General features: G+C 50.2%; 2 protein-coding genes across 8 annotated transcripts; both read right to left on the bottom strand.

Moving 5' to 3' along the window:
* Window positions 1-1,163: 1,163 nt before the first annotated feature.
* Window positions 1,164-7,226, bottom strand: FANCG (FA complementation group G). The gene is given in 16 exon segments (XM_032477903.1): window positions 1,164-1,543; window positions 1,673-1,796; window positions 2,248-2,403; window positions 2,586-2,632; window positions 2,785-3,074; window positions 3,335-3,401; window positions 3,769-3,920; window positions 4,054-4,104; window positions 4,106-4,201; window positions 4,302-4,355; window positions 4,357-4,433; window positions 4,608-4,743; window positions 5,257-5,459; window positions 5,682-5,813; window positions 6,181-6,271; window positions 6,478-7,226. Coding segments are annotated over 16 exon segments (1,881 nt in total). The 5' UTR covers window positions 6,574-7,226; the 3' UTR covers window positions 1,164-1,434.
* A 1,036-nt stretch (window positions 7,227-8,262) lies between these two features.
* PIGO (phosphatidylinositol glycan anchor biosynthesis class O) lies at window positions 8,263-15,661 on the bottom strand. Of its 7 annotated transcripts, none has more exons than XM_014561953.2 (11): window positions 15,541-15,661; window positions 14,300-14,811; window positions 13,615-13,731; window positions 13,280-13,403; window positions 12,787-12,958; window positions 12,410-12,589; window positions 10,640-12,167; window positions 9,879-10,082; window positions 9,447-9,661; window positions 8,767-8,837; window positions 8,263-8,612 (listed from the first exon to the last, which is right to left on the bottom strand). In XM_014561953.2, exons 1-11 carry the CDS (start codon window positions 15,633-15,635, stop codon window positions 8,351-8,353), a joined length of 3,480 nt encoding a protein of 1,159 aa, XP_014417439.2. In that variant the 5' UTR covers window positions 15,636-15,661; the 3' UTR covers window positions 8,263-8,350. The 7 variants fall into 7 exon arrangements, with proteins under 7 accessions (XP_014417439.2, XP_014417437.2, XP_014417438.2 ...); XM_014561951.2 differs by having other exon boundaries at window positions 13,588-13,731; XM_014561952.2 differs by having other exon boundaries at window positions 12,799-12,958; window positions 13,588-13,731; window positions 15,541-15,660.
* Between the last annotated feature and the right edge of the window lie 2,774 nt (window positions 15,662-18,435).

Raw genomic sequence — 18,435 nt, forward strand, 5'->3', positions numbered from 1 at the left:
TGCTCTCACCTCAGCCAATCCGCGCCTGCTCTGGGTACTCCCGCCCGCCTCTCCGCGCCTCTCCCCAGCAACCCGCGGTCCAGAGCCAATCAGAAAATTCGCTTGCGGCCAGGCTCCCGCCTCAGGGATGCAACACGCCTAGTAACGCCACGTCAATTGGCCGCAAGGTTAAACTTCCTCGACGGATTGGGATTCTCGACCAATCAACGAAAGGAATGGGACCAGATCGACTGGCGAAAGGAGAACCTTTAATCCCTGGGAGGTAATCTCCCACTTGGCTCCAGTTCATTGGCTCCTGAGCGTATCCTGCCGGTAGAACCTGGCACAATGGATTGAACCCTGTATTAGTCTAGTCCTGTTGTAGTGATAATCTACACACTCATCTTTTTCCAAAACCTGAGAACCCCCCCTAACCCCTCTCCTTGCTCCTTCAAAGCGCTGGCTCTAGCCACCTCTACTCTGGACTGTTAGTAGCACCCCAGTTCTTAATCTACTGTACCCTATTGTCATTGCACCCTCTGGTAATCCTAATCCCAGGGGTTTGACAGTTCCTCAGGACTTGGAGGTACACATTTCCATTAACAGCTAAAAGAGGGAGGATACTCAAGTCCAGAGAGAAGTCAAAAGGCAACCACAGAATACACAGCCCATTCAATAGAGCCCAAAGCGGCAAGAAAATTACTTGCCAAGGCTTAAAGTCCTTGGTCCCAAAATGCCAGCTAATCCTGATTATATTCAATAGGCAACTGTGGTGGCATGTTAACTTAATTCATCCTTCAACCTTTATCCACACAGACACATTTGACTCCAAATCTGGGATTAGGGAGGGGGTGAGGAGTCATTCTGAGAGACTCAGAGGTCTGCTTGTTTCTTCCCTCTAAGAACCAAATACCTGCGCTTCTCCTGAGAGGCCTGCCCAGACCACCTTCCAGACCTAACTCCACTCATTCTGTCACCTCACACAGTCCTAGGCTTTGGGGCTCTGCTTTTAGGCAACGAAGACTAAAGCCATTGTTTCCTGTGTAAGGATTCCTGTAGCCCTTTCTCCTGAAGCTCATAAGGTAGATGAGATTGGGAAAGGGCATCTTAGACAACCAACACTCAATTGAATCAGATAGCTGTGAGACTTTCCAGTCAAATATATGTACTAAGCAGACAAGAGATAGATATGAAATTTTACTCAATACATGAAAAGGGAAACAGGAAAAAAAAAGTGCCATGAGCAAAGTCATGGGGGAAGTGGGGGATTCTTCTGGAAACAGAATAGCAGTAACTAGACCAAATTTTGCAGGGCCACCACCAACCTCTTCAATGCCAGATTTATATAGGAATGGTCAGCTCCAGCCACATTCTCCAAGGATGGTAGAGCAGAAAGCCCTCCCCACAGATGACCCACTGAGGCCCCAGCTAATAAGGTTCTTTGAAATGTGGCAGCTACAGGTCACAAGTCTTGAGCAGAGATGTCCGAAATTCTGCAAGAAGGGTTTCACAGTCAGGGGGACGGATCCAGCCCAAACAAGTTTCCAGGTACAGGGGGAGAGACCTGAAAGCAAAAAGGGTGATGTATAAGGGAGGACTGGCAGAAAGTTGGGCAACCATTCCATCCCTTTCATTTACCACCACCCCCAAAAGGCACAAGGATTCCAGGACACCAGCTGCCCCTCAGCCTCACCATGTAGCATTCTCCTGTGGCAACTCAGTTTGGGCCTCCAGCCTCCGCCAAAGAGCAGTGGCCTCATCCCTCCGATCCAGCCTCCTCAGAGTCCGAAGCAGGTGAAAGGAAGCATCTTGATTACCTGTAGCCCCACCCCAAAGTACAGTCTTAGAACTTGACACGGACTTAAACATCATTTTATAAAAGGGGAAACTGACGCCTAGAGCAAGGAAGTATCTTGTCTACGTGGAACCAGGGGTACATCACTCCCAACCATCTTATCCCTGGGCACTGCCTGCCCAGGACAAAGGGCTCAGCAGACCCTGCTCCTGATCAACACACTCTCAGCACTGCTATGATCTTTGTGTCTGAGAACATTGGGAAGACTAGAGAACTTCCGAGAGGCCTTCATACACAATTGTATATGCCTTGTATATGTCTGCACACCTGGGTATAGCCCTACATATATACAGGAACAACCTCATTTACCCCTCCTGTCAAGGAACATCACTCTTCCCAGTCCCCAAGTACCTCCCCATGGCCCTCTGTCCTTAGGCACCTGTGCATAGCTAATGTTTTGCACATATACATACCTGGGCACACCTGCACACTGAGGAGGAAGTCCTGTAGAGCTCTGGTATCCTGGCCACTGGCCACCCATTCCAGTCCACGACTAATCAGGGCGGCTGCCCGAAGCTGCTGTAGTGCCACATCTGATGTACACCCCTGCTCACAACTAGAAGCAGGCCCTGGGGACCACTTCCAAGGTCAAAATGTGTTCCCAGCCACACTGTCACCAAAATCCCCAAGTCTCCTCTCCATTTTTTGTGTTCAGAGTCCCTTTCTCTTAAATCTCCTAGTGGGCTAGGACACATGGAAAGGGAACCGACATACACTACCACCGCAAAGGAAAACTGAAAGTCTAGATCACCTTGTTCTTTATCCTTGGGTGTGGCCCGGAAGAGCAGCTCAAGGCACCTGAAGTGGGACACAAAGCAGGGGTAAAGAAGGGTCAACCTCAGAAACTCGGGTGAGTGGGTAAGAATGGAGCTCACCAACAACTCAGGTCCCAGTTAGAAAATTATCCCTCCACATTTCCCCTAGTGTCCTGGTTGGCTTCCTGGGCTCACCTGCTAAATTCACTAATTGCCTCCTTTCGGGCCCCCAGTTGCACCCAAGCTTGGCCCTGAAGCAGGTAGGTGGCAGAGACCCAGGGTGAGCAGTGTGGTGACTCTCTGGCTCCTTTTCTGGCATCTTTCCACAGCCGGGGCCTCTTGGGAAGCAGAGATGACATGCGGCTAAGCAGCTCCTCACATATGGTTAAAGCATCCTGGGCTCGGCCTGCCTGGATCAGCGCTGCAGCCGCCTCCAAGAACACCTCAGGCACACAGGGCCCTGGGGGGCAAGGGGGTGGGGATAACTGGGGGGGGGGGGAGGATGCAGTATCTTGAAGAGACAGGAGCCACCACTCCCAATCTCTTCACCAGGCTTTGGTACCATGCAGAAACCACATACTGCTTGCTGCCCTGGACCTCCCTTGCTCTGGGAAACTTCCCAGTCTGGTCCCCCAGATTGGACAGACAGAACAGCAAAGAAAAAATCAGAAAAAAGCAGTCCTGCTCTACTCCAAACCAGACTCCAACTCTCCCACCCCATTGCAGAGAAACTTGACATACCCACCTTTGGCTCTGAGACATCCAGCAACAGGGCCAGTAGGTCCAGGTAATGTTCTGCAGCATCCTCTGCCCTGAAGAGTCATTACTCATGAACCTCACCTTAGGCCATAGTAGGGCCCTCCAAGGGCTCTTAGCTAAGGGTCCTGGGGAGTAGGGAGGGTGGGGTCTTGGGACTCCAATATTGGCTAAGCATGGATCTACCCTACTTACAGACTGGATTTAAGAGGAGACTTTAGAGTTTTCAAGATTCAGAAAGTTATTGTCTGGGTGAAGAGTCCTTAGTTCGGGTCCAGCAGCAAGACAGGAGGCTGAGAGTGGAGACCCATGTCCTGCCCCTGACTCATCCATCCCAACTCACAAGAACAGAAGCAGAGTCACACCACAGGGGAGCCGTCAGAAGTGGAAAGAGGAGCTCAGGTGAGCAAGGTGGTACCTCACCTTCCTGTCTGTAGGCATCGGCTTGCTAGCAGGTACTTGGCCTGGCTCTGTGTGCCACAGTGAAGGGGTGAGGCTGGGTCAGGTCGTGGGAGTAGTAACTCTACCTCAATGAGAAGCTGGGGAGCTTCAGGGATATCAGAGACACTCAAAGCCTAAAAGGAACAAAAAGAAGAAAGTACACTCATAATCTTTGGGAACTATACTTTCTTCTACTTATTCCTCAGCTGGTCACCCCAACACAAGCATTCAGCAATCCCCATATCTTCACCTGGTATAGTTCCTTACCTCAACCAGCAGCTCCAGACTCTCAATCTCTGCTGCTGTGTTCCCCAGTTGCCTGATATAGCCTGGAGGCCTCCAGAAGCGGGGGACCCCAGGTTGATCCCCCTTTCAAGGCTGCAATCAAGTACAGCAGAGCTTTCTGTGGACTGCCCTAAAGGGGTGAGAGGACAGAAGCCTCAGCTACCCTCACAAAGAAGAAAGCTGCCCGTAACACCCATAGTTTCCCCAGCCCATCATAGGACTCTCTTTACCATCTTACGAAGACAGGTCCCCAGAGCTGTGTACACCTGGACCAACACAGTCCTGTGGGCACAGACTTGAGGCCGCTTCATGCAGGCTGCTCAGTGCCCTGGGTAGGCTCCCTGTGATCAGCTCTTGGAGGCCTGTGGGCAATCAGGGTGTGAGCTTAGAGATGCTAATAGGGCAAAAGGAATGATGGGGAAGAAGAGCAGAGAGAAGCTCCTTAGCTGAAAGGTATATGACAGAAAAGACATGAGCCTGGAGGACCCCTTAAGACAGGGAGTGGGAGGAAAGGATGAGTCAGATTGCTAGCTGACCTTGGCGATGGGCAAATGCTGTCAGAAGGACATCCCGCAAGCTCCGGGCATCCTGCAGGGTCAATGGAGCATCTGACTCCTCAGCTGGGGGCCTCCAAGTTTTCAGAAGCAGGAGGAGATCCTCAGAGGCCCTGCACTGGGGAAAGAAGGATGGTCAGAGGCTCCAAGCCTGTAACTAGCCCTTCTCCTGTCTCAGTCTACCCTGGCTAGACTTTGAACCCAAGGGTCCTCCTGGTTCCTGTCCCCTCAACTGTGATTGATAGCTGTGGGCAGAAATCCTGGGGCAGTTATGACCTATTCTAATGAGTCTTCTCACACAGGATAAGACCACGCACGAGGACATGGAGCAGGGACCATGTCTGGGTTACTGATGAAAACACTGAGGACTGGAGGTGACCTCAGCAACGTCATGAGAGCCTTAATTCTACCCAAGATAATTAAGCTACTTTAAAAAAAAAAAAAAAATGCTCCCAAGAGAATCTCTCCAATAAGGGACCAAGCAGAGCAAGGTCACTTAAGAGTCCCTGAGAGAACCTGGGTCTTCTGAACACCAACCCAGCAGCCTTCCCAGCACATAATGATGATACTGCAGCTGAGAGGTGTGGGAGGAAGGAAGAGACCCTTAGATCCAGGTCACTACCCGAGTTACCTGGCTGCCATTCAGGGTCTGCAGCAGAAAGGTCAGGTCCCCAAGATGGTTAGTGCTCAGCCAAAGGGCAGCCTGCAGGCCAGCCAGGTGGTGAAGGGCAGGGAGCACCTCCGGCAGAAGGGAGGAAACATGGAGGACGAAGTCCCACAGCTCCCTGAGCCCATGTTCCAGCCTGGCTTCCAGCTGCTCCTGGGTCTCCAGCACTGTAGAATGTACACACACATACAGCTGAGGTGGGGCCTCATTCCTGGCTTTCCTTTTCTGCAGGAGCCCAAAAGCGCTCCTGGTCTGAGGAGCACATGGAGGATCAGAGAAGGGCATCTCCATGAAGGTGACTGAGTATGTTGCACCTCCTATCACCCTTGCAAGGACTTAAAGCCAGACTGAGGCTGGCAGAGACATGGAAGGCAATCTGTGGCCCTCACCTCTTTCTAGGCCCCGTTGGATATCCTGTGCCAGGTCTTCAGTGAAACCCTGGGCCAGGCTTGCCCTCAGGGTAATGAAGTTGCAGATGACACTCAGTTCCAAAGGGAGAACAGAAACAGCTGCAGGGAGCCCTGGAGCGACAAATGCTGGTCTTACAGACCACTCTCCGTGAAAGATTCCCTGAATAAGATCCCAACTCAGAGATCACAACACCCAACCAAAATGGCCTCAATAAAGAACCCACCCTTTGGACAGAGAGTTTGGAAAAGGCAGAAAGTTTTCCAAATAGACAATCCAAGAAACCACTTTTTCATATGTGTGTGTGTAAGAAGGAGAGAGATTTACCTGTACAAAGATGACTCCACCGCAGTCCTGTCTGTGCCTTAAACAGGACCCCTTGCCCCCCTGAGTAATCACCTCAATCCAAGAAATGCAGAAAAGGAACTGCTCTCTGGCTGGGGGTGGGGGTGTGACCATTCTGGGGAGGACCCTACTTACCCTGCAGGCTATGGAGGAGTCCCCTGAGCCCTTCCAGTGCATCTTGAGCCAATTGCTGTCGCCTCAGAGACAGACCCAAGTCTTGAGCAACCTGCCAAATGTGTGGTGGGGTATCACAGAAGATCAGTGCTTTCCTCTCCCCTTGCAGCTGTGGCAAGGGATGTCATTCTCCAGCCATTTCTGGCTCTTTGGGGGAGATCAAGCTCAGTCCCTCCCCATCGGCGAGGGTAGAGCCACTGCATACCCTTTTTCTGGTATTTTGGGGTTGCAAACCGAAGGTCCCAGCAACCACATTACCTTGGCCTGTCGAACTAGCTGGTCATTCTTTTCCCTCCACAGGTCCAGGCAGCTGGTGGGTGGTGCTGAAGAGCCCAGAGGGGTCTTGTGAGCCATGGTGGCCCAGGGTGGGCCCGGACACCGGAAGAGGGCTCCCGAAGGGTAAGCCTGGCCCCTCCGAAGCTCCCACTGAGCGGGGAGGGGTCTGTGCACTTCCGTAACCCGCCAAGAATCCTCTGCTCCTCTCAGGGTTCCAGCCGGGGCGGCCTACCCTCTCAAGGGGAAACAAACTCTAGCCTCACCGCCTGCTGGGGTTTCCACGACCCCCGCCCAGCCCCGCCTCTTCCACCCTCGCCTCTGGTTGGCCCGGCTGGCAAAACGCTAGGCTGCGGTTGGTCGTCTTCAAGGGTTACTCCCCGCGGGAAACTCGAGGAAGAAAGTAGAGATCAGCCCAGACAGTGGGGCGGAGGCGGGCCCGAGGCCGGGGCGTGCTTGAGTAGAGAGGTCGTACTTCTCGCCGCTCCGCCCGCTCAGCCAAAAGCCTTGAGAAGCGGATGTCGGCAGCGGAACCCGCGGCTCAGCCCTTCCCTCGCAGCCACACTTCCAGGACGTTCCCCGCCGCCGAGGGCTGGCCCGCGCGATGCATGCTGGGAGTTGTAGTGCCGCCTGGAGCCGCCATGAAAAGTCCAGTCCCAGCAGAAAAGCGTCTTCAAAAAGAATGGACCAGAGACCGAGGCCCTCGGTAATACGCATGCAGTCGGACTAGATGGCAGCACAGCCTTGTGCTTGCTCAGCCTGCACTGCTCAGACGTACCTGCCCACTCCCAACAAATGGAAGCCGGAGAACTGGAGATCCGTATGCAAAGAAGAAACAAAGTATGACCCTCATCATCCATAAAGTCAACTCAAAATGGATAAGATGGTCTTCATTAAAATTAAAAACTCTTGTTCTATAAAGACACCACCAAGAAAATTCAAAGATGTAAGTCAAACCATTATGCTGTACACCTTAAACTTATCCATTGACGTATGTTATATTTCAATAAAACTGGGGGAAAAATTCAAAGATATCAATTATACCTCAGTAAAAAATAACATTCAAAGAAAAGTCACAAGGTGGGAGAAATTATTTGCAAATCATATACCTCATCACCTCCTGTCCTGGGCACCCTCAAACCTCAGACCCCAGTTCTGACCTTTCTCCTCAGAACCTCTTCCCCACTCCTTTAATGGACACTGCCATGAGGATTTCATGCCAGCATTTCAACATGACACAGGAGTAGTGAGGTGGATGGAGGGCACAGGAGACATGCGTGAGGAGCATTAGATTCACACAATTTTGGCTTCAAGTCAGGAATAATCAATATGACAAGGTGGAATACTCTGCTAGATGCGCAAGTAGATCTGATTAAAAGGCATCATGGGTTGGGAAACTAGGGAGGCCGCCACAGAAGTGAAGGGCAAGGTTGTTCTGAAGTGAGAGGACACTCCACTATTGGAGCTTTAGACAGTGAAAGTCTGTGTGCTCTATGATGCCTTGGCTTGTCTTTTCAGCCATCTCTGTTATTGGCCAAAGCAAAAGAATTTAATGAAGTACGTGGCATGGCAAAGGAAAATTGCAGGTGGAATAATAGTAGCGATTTGAGAGGAGGTGGGAGAAATGAATTCAGACAACTCCAACCACTTCCCAAAGCTTCTCAGGTCTGCATAAGATGGCTGATCCTATCAGTGCCTGGATGAGGGAAGACCAACCCTCCTCATATCCCCTGTAGGACAGTGGGGGCACCCCCACACCTCAAACACACATATTTACATTATTATTTTATTCCACTTTGGAGAAAGTTCCCCCAGTCCCTCAGATGTATCCAAAACAGGAGTTAGGGATTAGGCTCCACTATAATTTTGAATTATAAAATAATGAAGTTCCAGATGTCAGTAGCTCCTGGCTGCATAGTGGTAAGAGGTGTGGCTGAGCCTCTCCTGCGGATGATTCAGCACCTGTAAAGACCAGGCCAGACTGTTCTCCACCTCTCTGCTGGGCCAGAACTAACTGCCTGAACCAGGAGCTCACAGCACCATCGACTCGCATCACCAAAGCTATGCCCAGGCAAAGTCCCACGCTGCTCACAATGAAGCCCATGCCCTCAAACATGAACCTGCAAAGAAAGGTGGAGAATCTCAAAGGACACAGAAATTAGGTTTACAGCCTTTTCCCTGTGGAGGCAAAAACCTCATCTACTCTGGATGTTCACTGTTTTCTCCAAGCTTCACCCTCCCCTACACCAATACTTCTCACGCAAATCCACTCACTTGGGGGCAAACACCTTCCAGACCATGAGATGCCTGCGGAGGATGAAGGCTGCCAAGGCACAGGCCAGAATCTAAGGAAAGAGAGGAGGAGTCAAGTTATTCGGGAAGGGGAGGGGGAAGCAGGTCAAACAGAGAGCTGCTGTAGGCCCCTGTGAAGAATGGAAGGGGGAGAAAGCAGTGTCAGTGGAAAAAACCCTGGGCTAAAAGTTAGGAGATCTAATTCTTTTCCTGGCCCCACCATGACTTGCTATGTGACCTTGGGCAAGCATTATTCATCTGTGCCGCTGACACTCAGGCTCTGCCTCCCAGGGTGGAGGGAATGTCAGAGTCACACCTTCTGCCTCTGAACGAAAGGAGAATCCATGATCACAGCTTAGGAAAGAATCCTGGCCATCACTTCAGCTTTTCCAGTCTGTCCACTAATGGGAGTAACCCCCAAATGCAACCATCAGGGTCCAAATCTAGCTTGTAGAAAGGTAACAGTCCAAGACTAGGATGAAGGAGAACCAGGTTCAAGTCTCAATACTACCATTCGAGGCCACCGGCCTTTGGACAACCACTTCACTTATCTATATCTCAGTCAAGGCTCTCTTCTAGGGTTTTGGCAAAGTATGAGAAAGAATGTGATGTACACCCATGAGAAAAGGTCACTAACTCCGTGATCTCTCCCCTGCACCCACCTGAATACCAAGGACAAAGAGGTACTTGAGGCCCAGCTGCAGCAGCGCTGCATTGAAGTGGTGAGGTGCCTGCCGGAGCCGCATCTCCATCAGTGGCTCCTCCTCCTCCTCAGGTCTGACTCTGGCCTCAGCTTCATTCCCGGGGAGCTGTCGCCTCTTCCGGGACCCTTGACTCTCACACAGAAAGGGCCAGAGCAGGAGCAATGGGCAACCTACTGCCTCAGAGGAAGGCAGGGCTAGAATCAATGAAGGACCTAGGTACCAGGCCACCCTGACCCCCAACTATTCTAGCTGGCTCAGCCTCTAATTAGCATAGGCCAAGGGGTACCAAAGATCCAACAAAATCACATTTCCCCACTCAAATCCAGGGGTTTCCTTTCCTTCCACAAAGCCAGAGTAAACAATGGAAGCAAGGGAGGAATGAGGAGGTACCTGCAAAGAGGATATGGGAGGCAAAGGTGTTGGCTCCCACCAGGAAAGCAGACAGACTGCTAGACTCAAGACGCTCTGAGACTCCCACGAAGGCTGCATGCCAATGGATAGCTGGAAAGACAGGCTGGTGGCCCGTAGAATAGAAGGTCTGTGTGGCCATGAAGGCCCAAGCAGAGACTGCCTGCCATGGCACAGTAAAAGGACCTGGGGGAAGAGATAAGCCTCTTTACAGTCACATCCTGCTCCCTAATCCACAGCCCACTGCCCCAAGATCATATACAACTACTTCCATGCTAATTCTTACATATGCGCATGCCCATCACCCCAACCTTCTTATAGTATCTCTAATTCCCTCCGTGGCAAAAAGCCTCACTGCTCTAATCTGTGATCCATCTCTTTCTCTCTCTCATATACACCCAGGTCACTATGACATTAAACACTCATAATTCACCACTCTCATCACAGGATAATCAGGGAATGTGCTCATGAGGATGCAGCATGTCCATAAGAACTGAGTCTTGGAGTACTGCTTGTCTCCCTTCTCCATGAACCCTCTGGCCCTGAAAGCCAATGGGATGGCTCCATTAGCTTGGCTACAGTAGATAAGAGAGAGGACATCAGGAAGACCCTCTCAACTGTCGGGACGTGAGACCCTGTGTCAAGGTGAAGAACCTGAAGAGCAACACCTCCCTGAAAATAAGAGGGGCTGAACTCACGTCACTACTCTCCTTGGATGAATCAGGGCTGAGATATGTATTTACCAGGGGTGGTGACGGGTATCCCAGCAGCAAGCAGATGCAGGAGAAGGAAGCTCTGCAGAAACAGAAGCAGGAACACAAGGCTAATGCGCTCTGCATGCAGTAGCAGAAGTGGGAAGGCCAAGAGGGTGAGGGCCGTGACCATAGCAGCTGAGTAGACACTCCCCAACTGATAGGCAGCCACCGTCAGGGGGGCCTGAGATTTGGTCCTCTCTAGCCGGCCCCGGAACTCCTCCTGCATATGTCGGTAGATTTGAGGAACCACATAATCCAGGTCAGCCTGAGAAGCAGGGGGGCCTGAGAAGGGAGCGAGGACAGTCCTGGTCCTTGGAGCACCTGTCGCAGCTTTCACCAGCACCGCCACCGGCCTCCAAAGCAGCAGCATGAGCCCCGCAGCAGCCAACCCTGCCACAGCCCTAGGCAGCATCACTGATGCCCCAGCAACTAGGGCCCGGAGACGTGGTGGTGCTTCATCTGCCCCCGATGCCAATGCCCAGTAGGCAGCAGTGCCCAGTACCATCAGGGGCAGCCCCCAGCGCACAAAGAGCACAGAGGGCTCAGGGCTCTTGAGATTCCCATAGCGGTGAAGCCATAGGCGCACAGCAGCTAACAGAGACACCAACGCCCCGACACAAGCTCCGTACCACAAGTTCTTGGCTCGACCACCCACCATGGATGCCAGCGGACTCAGCCAGGGAGAGGAGCTGCAAGCAGGTGTTTCTTCAGGGCAACGATGAAAAAGCCCAGCCAGCCTTATACATAAAAGCAACCCAACTCCAAGCCCAAGGGTATGCACGCCATGGTGCCGTGGGGGGCCTGTTGGGGTCAAAAAGCCAAGGCGGGGTATTGTGAGTAGCTTAGGTGGCAGCAGCTTGCCCTCCCAGTGAAGCTGGGCAACCAGGAGTAAGATGAGTGAGGCCAAAAGGAAGGGAGCAGCTCTGGCCTCAGCTACAACAAAGCTATCAGAGAAGAGACCAGCAAAGCGAATGAGCAGGAGTAACAGGACAGGCCCAGGCATGGGAAGCAGGGATGCCATGGACCTTCTGGATCCCCAGCCAGCCCAGGCTTTCCACAGGAAAGGCAGGAGTGAGCCCACTGCAGCCATGGCCCCTAGAACCACTGGATCCAGCTGTAGCCCAGTAGTTGCCAGGAGTCCAGTACACACTGTGGCCACAGTCAGACCACAGGTCACGGGCATTACGAGGAGAGGGCGTAAATAGAAGCCTGGGGATGTTGCCCACTGGGATACCAGTAGACAGAGAAAGCAAGTAGCAGCCAAAAGAGCAACACCCCCTGCCATGCGGACCAGAGAGAAACGAGCCCAAGACTCAATGCACATGGCCCGAACTCCCCGCAGAAACTGCTGCATCTCAGTTATCACAGTCTGGAGTGCTGCCTCAGCCCCCTGGGGGCTCTGCAGAAGCCGCTGGTAGTTGGCAGAAGCCTTGGAGAAGAGATTCTGCAGCCGATGAAGCTCCTTAACTTGGAGGTCCTGAGCAGCAGCTGAGTAGGTGTGAAGAAATCGGAACACCTGGCAGAAAAGGCCAGAGGGAAAAACTCAGAGACATAAATGTGGGACAGAGGCAAGGACAGGTATTACCAAATGGGGTACTTGGAAATCAGGGACCCAAACTCTGTCCAGGACAGGGGGAGAGGGAGGACATGGCTACGGAACGTGGGATTAAAACTGAACAAAGGACAACAGAGTGGGTCATTATGCTTCTCCTATGTCCAACCTAACCCTGTCACCTGGAATCCCAGCCCATTACCTACCTGCTGGGCATTGAGATGGAGAGCTGAGGCTTGGGCCAGAGCAGAGGAGTGAGGCTGGGAGTCTTCGACCTCTGAGAACAGCTCAGCCATCACCTCCCCGATGTTCCCAAATGGGATGGGCAGGCCCAGCAGCAGGGCCAGCGTAGGCACAAGGCTGATTTGAGGAATTACCTCTGGCTTCTAGAGAACAAGGACAGGGGTCAATAGGTTCACCAAAGAACTGAGGTCAGTGTTTAGGATGGAAGTATAGGGGCCTACATAGGAAATAAGAGCGGGGATGCCCAGGGTCATGAATTCGTGGGCTTAAAGTGGCAGGATCCACAAGGATGCTATGATCATGATGTTAGCTGAATAGGGGAAAACCACACAAAGCATACCTCAGGCCTCACCTCTGGTGGGGCGCTGGGGAAGAGGGCTGTGGGACTATACAGAAAAAGTACAGCCGAGGTCTCCAGCTCACTGTCCCCTCCATGGTTCCCACTCACAGTCATCCCATGGTCCCCAGTCACCACCAGCAGTGTGTCATTCTCTAGACGCTCCACAAGTCCCCTGGGGACCAAGAAATGTGTTGAGAGGTAGGGATGGATAAAGATTTTTCTCAGGGACCCCTTCACCCCCAGACATAACTTCCATTAGTAGGACCTAGACCTCTGGCAAAAAGACATCTCTTTAGTCACTGACCCTACTGCCCAAAACCACATGCTGAGTTACTCAAAATGAATGAGGCCCTTAGCTTCAAGAAAAAGGCCTAGAAAAGACAGAATTCAGCCAGGAAAGAAGCTCCAAATAAAGATTTTTTTTCTCTTGGGGCCATATATCATGAGATTCTCAGACACAAACCCACTCCCCCAGCCAATATCCCACACTCACTGGATCATTTGGTCCATTTGGCTAAGTTTCTTGGCCATTTCAGGATGGTCAGGGCCATGCTTGTGGCCACAGTGATCCACACCCAGGAAGTGAGCAATCAGCACGTCCCATTCACCACTATCCACTGTGAAGGAGAGAACCTGAGCACAGGGGACTAAGGCCCACTCCTCAACCCCAGCCAGGTTCTGATGCTCCTATGTCCAAGGACACAAGCCCAGGCCATTGCACCCATGCGAGGCTCAGAATGTGTGGACTGAAGCAGCCCTCCCCAGCCCCCAGTCCTAGTCAGGCTCTGGCCCTGTGCTCACTGGTTGGATAGAGGTGTTCCAGGATACCATTGTCCACTGTGTGTAGGTCTCTGACATCAAAGGATGGGAAGAAAAATGCTTTAGAGAAAGCTCCAGGGAAAAGATCTTTCCAGGTATCATCTCCCATAAAGACCACACGCTTTCCTGCAGGGACATGAGAGTCAGGGGAGGGGAAAGAGAGGCCTTTTAAAGATCTATCAGAAATCCCAAACATGCAGTCTAAGGCAAAGCAGTTCATCCAACAACTCTATCCTTCAAGGTCTAAAATTTTCTGCCAGGAATCTTTCCCACAAGCATACTCCACCCATACTTCTTACTCCTTGTTACTACAAAAGGCTCTGCTAGTCCTCAGATCTTGGTTATCTCTGCTGCCTGGTTTTTCCTGGGTACATCTTGCTTTTTCCCAATCACCTGAGTGGACAGGGCCTGGACCCTCCACTCTCCTCCACACTTGTGAGGATACCAGACCCACATTTTCTCTTCATCTTCCTCTTGCCCCTTTACTGAGCACTCCCCAAAAGTAAAACCAATACCCCATGCAGATTAGAAACTCCAGAAGGATGAAGCCCAGACCTGGACTCCCTGCATGCAGGGCCGTGGTCTCTTTCTCCTTCCCTGTACTCATAGTCAAGCATGCAGCTGGGCACCCGAGGTTCTGGCTCTCTGACTTCTAAACAAGAAATCTGCCAAGTTACTACTGGCCCAGACTAACCTGTGCTGACAAACTGCTTAATGAGATTGTCTTCCACTATGGCGTAGCTGGCAAAATTATTGCCAACATCAATAAAGGTAGGCAGCGAGCCAGTAGTGAGAGCCTTGAGGCGCTGCATGGTGGTAGTTGGGGGATCAGCCTTCGACTGGTAGAGCCTGGCATGGTGGGGCTGAATTTCCAGGATCTTTTTCAAGGAGCCCAGTTTGCCCAGGAAGGGCAGGGAGACAGGAGGCTCCCCAGAACTGTGGGAGAGCTGAGGCTGGGCAAAGTCAAATCGCAGAGCATCTATCAGCACCAACACAACCCGGGAGAATCGGGAAGCCATCCAGCAGGCCCCAGGCTTCCCTCGGCTCCCCCATGGCAGGGACTCAGGGCCTGGGGGCTCTTGGCAGCTGCTATGGTTGGTGAGCTCCCAACGGGTGAGCAGGAAGCCACTGGTGAAGAGAGCAATGCCGGCGTAGAAGAGGAGACAGACCCAGGCCAGGAAGAGCAGCACTGAGATCTTCTGCATCCTGGTGGTGTTGGGGGAGGGAATTCATAACTGTGAGGCAAAGAATCGGTGGACAGTCTCTCAATACAAAGCCCAGCTAGAATCACTTCCTCTTAGAAGCCTTCCTGAAGATAAACAGTGCCATAGCCAACCCAATGCAATGTTCCTCTCCACCAGCTATACCAGAGTTTCTGAAGGTGAAATGCACAAACTATGGGCATCAACCTGGAACGGCTGTTTTTAAATGCTGATTTCCAGGTGCCACCCCAGATCCCCTGAATCAGAATCTTCGGGGGTGGAGCACAGGAATTTGCACATGTACTCCAGGAGATCCTAATGATGGAAAACACAGTCCACGAGGGAAACTTATTCCAGTTGGTAGACTGCTTTCTGAAAGCCCGTTTCTCCGCCAATTTCAACAACCCTGGGGTGGCCAAGGCTCGCAGCCGCAGGGGAACCCGGACCAGGCTGACGGCGCCGCCTGGCGGGGACCGAGGAGACGAAGGGAAGGAGTCCTGCTCCGCTTCCCCGGCGCAGCACGGCAGAGGCTCAGGGTCTTGAGGCGGCTGGGCCTTGCTGGAACCCGGACGTCCGGATGGCTCTGCCTCCTCGGATGGCTACCCAGCCTCTGCCTGGGCACCCTGACCCGGGTACTGGGCCCGCTAGACTGCGAGCTCTGTGAGTGGGCTGGGAGGGTCCCTTACTTAAGGGAAAAGGGAGTGTAAGGGGGTTTAGGGAGACCCTGGCTCACCTTGAACGGCGCCCGGAAGTGCAGCGGCCGCGCCTGCGGCCGGGCACCACAGAAGTGCACGCGCGGGACAGAGCGGCCCATGGCGGGGACCTCATCGCCACCTGCTGGCGCCTCCGAGGAAGTTCGGCAAGGAACGAAGGGCTGGCCAGAGATGGGAGTTTGACGGGAGATTAATTTAGAATTGGGGGCAAGGCAATAAATTTAGAAGAGTTCAGGGAACCACTGTCCATTCTCGGATAAGACTAAGATCTAGGCCTCTGGAACCAATCTTGGCTTGAATCCTAGCTCTGCCACTCACTGTCATTATGGGACATTACCTTATCTGTAAAATAAAGATAATTTTCATTTACCCCTTTTTGTTGACTCCAACTAATAGATTTTATTATTCATCCACTCCAAGCCTTTCACTAAATCTTACAACTCAATAATAAAAAGACAATCCATGCACCCCAATGTTCATAGCAGCACTATTTACAATAGCGAAGACATGGAAACAACCCTAATGTTCATCAATAGATGACTGGATGAAGATGTGGTATAGGGGGAGAGCACATGCTTAGCATGCATGAGATCCTGGGTTCAATCACCAACACCTCCTCTAAAAAATAATAATAAATAAACCTAATTACTCCCCCCGCAAAAGATGTGATTATCTGTCTTGTCTATCTACCAGCAGCAACAAGGATGGTCCTGGAGATTGTCATTCTAAGTGAAGAAAGCCAGAAAGATAAAGTAAAATGCCATATGATATCACTTATATGTGGAATCTAAAAAAAAAAAAAAAAAAAAAGACACAAATGAACTATTTATTATTTATAATTTAGATGATAGATTTCTTGAACATGTGTAAGCACATTTGACTGTCCTTTATGATTGGATTACTGCATTCTGTTGATTCTTATTTTGTGGTTGGCTTTATTCCTTTGATAACTATGTAAGTTTAAAATGCTAAACCTCTAAACTGTTCTTAGAAACAATGAACAGTACATATGTGTAAAGTTTAAAATGGTTTTACCTCTCAGTGAGTTGCTCTTCCTAGAATAAACTTTGCTTACCCAATAAATAAATATGTAAATAAATAATTTTAAAACCTAAAGGCAAAAAAATTGAAAATAAATAATAATAATAATAAGACAATCCAGTTTAAAAATGGACAAAGGATCTGAATAGACATTTCTCCAAAGAAGATATATAAATGACCAACACGAGAAGATGTTCAACATCATTAGCCATCAGGGAAATACTGGAGATACCACTTCAAACCCATCAGGATGGCTATAATCAAAAAGATAAATAACAAGTACCGGCATGGGTGTGAAGAAATGTGAACCTTCATACACTGCTGATGGGATTGTAAAATGGTGCAGCAGCTTTCATAGTAGCATGATCTACTATTAGCCAAAAGGTGAAAACCACCCAAATGGCCTTCACTGACGAACAGATGAAGAAAATATGCTACACCTATACAACAGAATATTGTTTGTACCCCCTCAAAAAAAAGGATGAAGAACTGCTACATGCCACTACACGGATGAACCTTAAAAACATGCTAAGTGAAAGAAGCCAATCACAAAATATTATTATTTTATTTATCTTATACTATTCCATTTACATTAATATATTAATCTATAGACACAGAAAATAAATTAGTAGCTGTCTAGGGCTGAAGGGAGAGGGGAATGACTGCAAATGGGTACAGGGTTTGGGGGGCAGGGTGGGGACAGGGGACCAGTGATGAAAATGTTCTAAATTGTGGCAGCTGCACAATTCTGAATATACTACAAATATTGAACTTACAGGGGGAGAGTATAGTTCAGTGGTAGAGTGTGTGCTTAGCATGCATAAGGTCCTGGGTTCAATCCCCACTACCTCCATTAAAAAAAATAACAATAATAAATAAACCTAATTACCTCCCCTCAAAAAACAAATAAACAAAAATTTTAAAATAAATAAATTTTTTAAAAATATATTGAATTTACACTTTAAGCAGGTGAACTGCATTGTATGTGAATTATATCTCAGAAAAGATACTATTAGAAACAAAACAAAAAAACCTCTTATTGGTTTCGCATCTCAGAGGAAAGCCAGTTCTTGCAGTGGCCCTACAAGGCCCTGCAAATCTACACACTAGCTCCCCACTTCCTTCTCTGATTCATCCAGCTGCCAGTTCTTTGCTTCCTTAACTCTGTTACAGCCACTGTAGCTCCTTTGCTCTTCTAGTTATAAGGCAGCCATGCTCTGCCTCAGGACCTTTGCATTCTCTGTCTCCTCTGTCAGTTTTACTCCCAGATGCCCAAATGGGCTTGCCCCTCATCTCCATATCTAAGCCTAAATGTCCCATCAGTGAGGCTTCCTGGAACCCTCTACTTAATGTTACAGCTTCCTCTACCCAAATTTCCCATCTCCCTTCCTTTCTTAATTTCCTCTATAGTATAACCCATCAGCATCTGAAATACTATACATGATATGTCCCTTCCAAATAGAATGTGAGCTCACTGAGAGTAGGGAACTGTTTTCTTTACTATATCCTCAATGCCTGGTATATACTTGGGATTCTGTATAATTATTAAATGGTCATTAAATGAATAACTGAACAAATTCTAATTCAGAAATATGTCAAAATATTCCTCCACCTCTATTCCATAGCGCCTTACCTCAGTTCAGGCCTCACCATCATCTCTGGATCACTAAGGTAGCCATCTGTCTTCCAGCCTCCCATCTCTCCTTCAAACCCACTGACCACATCGCAGCAGGACAGCTCTATCTAAAACACTGATGTGACTACCTTCATCTTACAATTCTTCATGGGAAAGAGAAAAAAAGCCCCCTGCCCCTCAAACCAGGATAAAGTCTAAACTCTTTCAAGACCCAATCTCCCCATGATTTGGCCCTTGA

Source organism: Camelus ferus, chromosome 4 (assembly GCF_009834535.1).
Source record: "Camelus ferus isolate YT-003-E chromosome 4, BCGSAC_Cfer_1.0, whole genome shotgun sequence".
Lineage (NCBI taxonomy): Eukaryota > Metazoa > Chordata > Mammalia > Artiodactyla > Camelidae > Camelus > Camelus ferus.